General features: G+C 48.9%; 1 protein-coding gene across 4 annotated transcripts in view; it reads left to right on the top strand.

Annotated features, from left to right (window-relative positions):
- The first annotated feature begins 1,213 nt into the window (after nt 1–1,213).
- The window catches only part of LOC123190291 (uncharacterized), a 7,611-nt gene continuing 2,515 nt past the window's right edge, over nt 1,214–6,309 (top strand). For 2 of the 4 annotated variants that reach the window (XR_006496272.1, XR_006496271.1), the window contains exons 1-6: nt 1,214–1,562; nt 2,589–2,654; nt 2,857–2,894; nt 2,971–3,511; nt 3,603–3,765; nt 3,887–4,564. Coding sequence is in view for 1 of the 4 variants with exons in the window: in XM_044602906.1 (XP_044458841.1) it covers nt 2,621–2,654; nt 2,857–2,894; nt 2,971–3,511; nt 3,603–3,765 (776 nt within the window). In the remaining 3 variants the exon portion in view is untranslated. The remainder of the gene's footprint in view (nt 1,563–2,588; nt 2,655–2,856; nt 2,895–2,970; nt 3,512–3,602; nt 3,766–3,886; nt 4,565–6,309) is intronic. The other 2 variants (XR_006496270.1, XM_044602906.1) reach the window with 2 other exon arrangements.

Raw genomic sequence — 6,309 nt, 5'->3', positions numbered from 1 at the left:
CCATCCTCCACCCTTGCTTCGCTTCCATGCCGCCGTCCTTGCCCACCGTCCTAGATGCTTGACGCCCACTACCCATCTTCCACGGCCATGGACGAGGGATCGGCGGAGTCCGTGGGGGTCAGGATTGCCGTGAGCAAGGGGGAGACCATTGCTAGAAGGAAGTGGCACCCCGCGAAGCTACGGAGAAGGAGGTCCTCGTCACAGACTTAGCCACATCCGCTCCGTCTGCCCCGCTTGCAAGAAGCTACCCGCCTTCGGCCGCGTCCGACGCCGTTCGTCCCGGATGGCTTTGTGGAAGAAGATGGGTTTGCATTATTGCATATGATCTACCGATCATACTTATGTTTGGTTTATTTTCTCAAGAACGTGGTATGTGGTTCACCTGCCAATTGTACTTATGTTTGGTTTATTTTTCAGTGAATGTAATTTTACACGTTCACGTCCAAAGGGAGGGAGGGGAGGCAACGTGGAGCATAATTGGACATTTCCGTGCTTGAAATTCAAAGTGGGTGAGGATGAGGGTGGAAGGGGGATTGTAAGTTGGATACTCCATCGACAGATGTGACGAGCTTCGATTGGGATATGTAGATAGCGACTGGGGGAAGAATATGTACGTGTCAGATATGATTTGTGTTAAACCACCAAAATATATATGCCCCCATAACAACGCATAGGTAATTAACTAGTTTATTAATAATACATTCATATCGTTATTCAAAAAATGTTTATCATGTATTGAAAATGTCAATCATGCATTTAAAAAATGCTCATAGAGTTAAAATAATTTCCCGCAAAAAAAATTCTGTATTCTTTAAGAATTGTACATGCATTTTTAAATAGTGTTCCCATAATATATATTTTTTAAAATCATGTCATATTCAAAAAATAGAAACCCCAAAATAGAACATAGAAAAGAAGAAAAACAAAAAAAAATTGAAAGACAAAGACAATATGACAATAGACCAGATAAAAAAATCCAACGAAGACCCGGACTAGAAAAACGAAACAGAAAACCAGGATAACCCAGGAACCCGGCCAATTAGGAGCGCATGTAAAAAACCCGGTCTACTTCAAGCCGAATGGAGGCGCTTAATGGGCTGCGGCCCACCAACTGACGTGCGTAGGCGATCGCTAGTACCTCTCAAAGTCGCGCAATATGCGAGGTATTGATTTTGGACTCGAAAAAAAGGCGAGGTATTGGCCTTACGATCCGAACCCCCCAAAATTCCCCGCAAACCCTCCTTTCCCCGTCCGCGACACGAGACGCGAGGGAGCGACCATTCTCTCTTCTCCGACGGCGACGGTGCCTGCCTCCTCCTCACTCCGCCCACCGCCCCCGCCCCAGCAGCCGCGCCGTCCGCCGCTGGTTCTTCCTCGCCGCCTGGACCTGTTCGTCGAAGCCGTACCAGCCGAGCCGGTCACTCCTCCTCCGACCCCGACGCCGGCTCATCCCCTGCCGCCGCCGTCGACGCCGCCTCATCCCCTGCCGCCGCCGTAGACGCCGCCTCAGCTCCTGGTGTCTCTGACCCACAGGCCCTCCCGGCAACCTGCCCTTATTTACGGTAAGAATCGCTTCCACCCCTCCCCTCCCCTCCCCTCCTAGGGTTTCGCTAGTCTTACCTTTTCGGCTAGACGAGCTGTTATGTGATCTACGCTTGTTGCTGTGTACACTGCCTGCTACGGGTGGTAGTTGTTTCTTGATGCTCAGTTATTCATGTTCCCAAACTACTGTCTACTAATACTTTGATATAGTGGGATACTACTTGATGATTAGTTTATACAAATGATGAGGGATAAAGTGGGTTAGCAGTTGAGTGGGATAACTTGGTCATAGACGCGTTGTCTATTTTTTTGGACATAAGGACATGCATGCCCGTTGCTATTTCTGGTTACCTATCGGAGCTAAAACATGTTTACATTTTGGTTAGTATTACCAATCTTTGCATTTCTGTCGCTCCTCTTGTTTGCTTGGGAGTACACGGAACAGTCTAGTATCTTCCCTTTTGTAGCCAATCATTGGTTAGACTATTGGAATCGGATCACAGATTCTTTCAACCTGAAAAATTCAGTGTTGCAATTTCCCAAGGCTGATGTCTTCACAGTGCTGCATATGATTGTGAGTGCTCAGTGATATATGCATCACTTTTGATCAGCATGTGTTGCTGAGTGCCATTTCTTGATAATGGCTGGGAGCTTCATTGCACTTTCTATCTCTGATGTTGCTATTAGTTTTGGTTTAGATCATTACCCTTGTGTGGTTTGGATTAGAGCCTAAGCAAACAAGAGCCTAAAAATATCATTACCCTAGATTATAGCCTAAATAAATCTTGACACTGGGGTAATCATACTGTTGCTTCTACATTGTTGTTATTTTTCCATGCTAAAAATGCTCATAGCAGCTTGTATGCTTGACGGGCAAAGTGGAGAATTCAGTGATAATAAAACTTGATAAAGTAACAGGTGGCGGGTGATGCATTTTTTTGCATTGGGATAAAATAATGGCTTGTTTAATAATCCGTACAGGATCGTTGTTTTGAAAACAAGATTTCAGGGCACTTTATAATCAAGAATGCATCTCTTTTTTGCAGTTTCTTGTCAGAAAGACAGCGGGTAAAAATCCATGATATACGTTGTGATGGCACCAAATCCATCAGGTATTATCTCGTTTTGTGTACTGCATTATTTTTTTGGACATGTCCTTTGTGTACTTTAGCATCTTATCCAGTAACAATCAGTGACAAGCTGAGGCTCTTCTTGTGTCACATAGAATGCGTCAAAGAGAGTTCAGTAAAATGTCTGCCTCTATAAGTTTGTGTTATATTAACACCTGCAATCGTTCTTCTAATTTTACTCCAGGTCAGTCCCAAGAAAAGAAGAAAACAAAAGAGAAACAGGTAGAGAGTACGTTTTTAAAATCTGTAGCATCTTTTCACTGGATATTTTTCTCAAATAGACTTTATGAATTTGCAGCCTATGAAGATACACTATGACCTGTTAAACCTAAGGATGAACCAGGCTGAACAGAAAGTGACTTGTGAGCTTATGATGCCAGCAAAGTTACCAGATTTCTACAACCCTCCCCTTGGTGCTGATCCGGTTGTCCTCCATGTGAAACATCCAACCCAAGACAAGCATTCTGTTACTTTAATGAGGGATTGCTTACATAAGAACCTTCTGCATGCAAAACTTGTCAGTGACAAAGATCCATATCTGCTAGTCTTTACTGACCGATACACAGGAATGTTAACAGCATACTTCAAGTCCATCGAACCATTTGTAGCTAAGTATGCCGAACCGGGCCGGATACCATTCCCGTCCGCTAAGCTTCAAAGTGTTGTGAGTCAAATGCTTGATGGTTTGAAGGGACTGTGGTTCTATGACAAGTACCATGGAAACTTGAGATTGGACAACACATACTACTATAAGACAAAAGATGGTGATGTCGTTGTGAAGTTGGCAAGTTTTAAATGTCAAGGTACTAAACTTAAAGACCCTGCAAAAAAGGGAAAAGGTACTAAATTTAAACATTCAGTTGGTTGAAAACTATTTTAATCTTTCTGGACATAATGCAATAAATGCATACTTTGTTAATATAATTTCAGATAAAACAGAGACTGTTGCACATTACCAGGCGGAAGATTTACAAGCAATGGGCACTGCGCTGGAAGAAATATCTCAAATGGCTAGTGATTTGAGTGAGAAAGGCTATCTGTTGGATTGCAGACAGATTGACCACCTTGCCGAAAGACTAAAAGAAGTGTCCAAGTAAGTTAACAACAGTATGCTGATCCATGTCATTATGGATTAACACAAAGTTTGTTTCCTAGTGTAAATACCACCTTGCCGAAAGATGTTGTTTTGGACTAATACAAAGCTTGTTTTGTAGGGGAGAGATGGGAAGTGCATAGATGAACCCGGGTACATATGAACTCACTTTAAAAAACACATTTCTAAATGCCAAAAAAATCTAAAAAAGTTTGCACGGATACATCTTCATGTTCTATGTGCGTGCATAAAGTTTTACGAAAAAATAACTTTTTTTGAGCCCTGTGCAAAAAAGACAAAAAATTGTGTCGTGAAACGCTATTTAGAAGCACTGAAATTTGTCTTTTTATGAAGGCAAACCAGAAAGACATTTTTTCACAAAACTTTATGCCGTGTGCACACACATTTGCGAACATGTATGCATACAATTTTCTGTTATTTTTTTAACATTTCAAAACATGCTTAAAATGCAGTTTTTTAAAAGTGGGTGCAGATGCCCATGCGTTCAGATAGTGCCCACTCGGGGAGAGATGCATTATATCATGGATGAGATTAGAACTTGTCCCTTTTTTTGGACTCGAGTTGAGCGAAAAGATTTTTTTTGTTTCTGAAGTCCCCTTGGCTATGCTCAGCCACTCCAACAGAGCAAAAATTGATGCAGAACAGGACGTGTGTACTTTGCCTTGGAACAATGATGACTACGATGGTTTCCTTGACCTGATGATTAAGTACCAAGAGAGGAATAACCTCGGTGCATATGATTTTAACAGCAGGGTCTGTTATGTGCAGTTTATTAGTGGTATTGGTAGGATCAAGTACTCTACCAGGTCTAGGGCGTAGGTGGTAAGGGAAGGATGGAGGGAGACGTGGAGAGGATCGGGCGCGCCGGCGGCAGGGCGCCGTCGCGGCTAGGAGAAGGGCGGCGGCTAGGGCTGTTGGCGGCTAGGGTTCCGGCTCCTCAGGGAGCCGGGCAATAGGAGATAATATTCTTCTTATTGCTTGCCTTCAAAAAGAGTCTTACAACCTATATTTATATCCTAGATAACTTGTAGAAGAATCAACCTAAGATAACTTGCCTAAGATAACTTGCCTAATCTGAAAATAAAAACTAAGATAACTTGCGGCCTAAGCCGGCCGGCCATAACACTTCTCCCCGCCTGCACAAACAGCTCGTCCTCGAGCTGTAAGGTGGGGAAGCGCTTGCTTGAACTCTTCGAGGTAATCAACCAGCGTCAAACACCTTCGCGACATCTGGGGCGGCCAGGTCGGCGGCGACGGCTTCCTCCGGAATGTAGTCTGCCACCTCCAGGTAGAAGAGTCGCGGGCAGGCGTGGCCGGGCTTGTAGGGTTCGTCGCAGTTGAAGCACAACCCTTGGCGGCGACGCTCGAGTATCTCAGCTGGGGTGAGCCGGCGGAACGGGCGCCCCGCGGTCGCGGCGAGGGGTGCCGCAGAAGCCTGCACAGGCCGACCCTAGGCGGAATCTGGTCCGGGTAGCGACCCAGCAGTCTGGGACGGTGATTCCTGCTGGATGGCCACCGCGCGGCGCTCGAATGCGCGGGCGTAATACATGGCCGACTGGAGATCCTGGGGTCCCCGAAGCTCCACGTCCACGCGGATATGGTCCGGTAGACCGCCCACAAATAACTCGGCGCGCTGAGTTGCGGAGACGCCCGGCGCGTGGCACGCCAGGGCCTGGAAGCGGTCGGCGTAGTCCTGCACCGTGGATGTGAAGGGTAAGCGGCCGAGGGCCGCCAGTCGGCTCCCGCGGATAGGAGGCCCGAACCGGAGGAGACAAGAGTTCCCGGAAGCGCTCCCATGGTGGCATGCCGCCCTCGTCCTGCTCGAGGGCGTAGTACCAGGTCTGCGCTGCGCCTCGAAGATGATAGGACGCGAGCCAGGTGCGATCCGAAGCGAGCGTCCGCTGCCCTCGAAAGAACTGCTCGCACTGGTTGAGCCAGTTGAGGGGGTCCTCCGTGCCCTTGTAGGTGGCGAAGTCCAGTTTGGCGAAGCGAGGGGGTGTCGGCCCGCCGTGCCCGGGGGCGGCCGTAGTTGCCGCCGGCGCGTATGCTGGGTCGGGAAGCGTCGGGGCGTAGTTCGCCGAGCTGGAGGGGTGATCAAACCGCAGGGAGGGCGTCGGGTGTTCCGGCGCCGTGGAGTAGACCGGCCCTGAAGACGAGCCGGTCGCCCAAGCGGGGATCGGCGATGGTGACGGTGGATACTGCACCTGGTGCAGGGGCCGACCCGTAGCCCTAGGCGCGGGTGGTGGTACTGTCGATGGCGGCGGCGCCTGATGGAGCTGCACCGGCGCCTGCGGCATGGGGGCCGGCGGTGACGCCGGAAGAAGCTGCTGGGTCTGGCCCTGCTCCGAGGCGCCGGTGCCCAGGTTAGGGCTGGGCGGGGCCGGTGGAGGACCCTGCTCCGAGGCCGCTGGAAGGTAGGGCGCGACGGAGGACGGCGCGGCCGGCGCGGTCCAGGTGGGCCACTGCGGCCCCGTGGTGGCGAGAAGTGGCGGGGCTGCCGGCGCGATCTGCGGCGGCCACTGC

The sequence above is a fragment of the Triticum aestivum genome, chromosome 2A, assembly GCF_018294505.1.
Source record: "Triticum aestivum cultivar Chinese Spring chromosome 2A, IWGSC CS RefSeq v2.1, whole genome shotgun sequence".
NCBI lineage: Eukaryota > Viridiplantae > Streptophyta > Magnoliopsida > Poales > Poaceae > Triticum > Triticum aestivum.
Note: the sequence above shows the minus strand (reverse complement) of the source record. Positions and strands in the feature narration are given on the sequence as shown.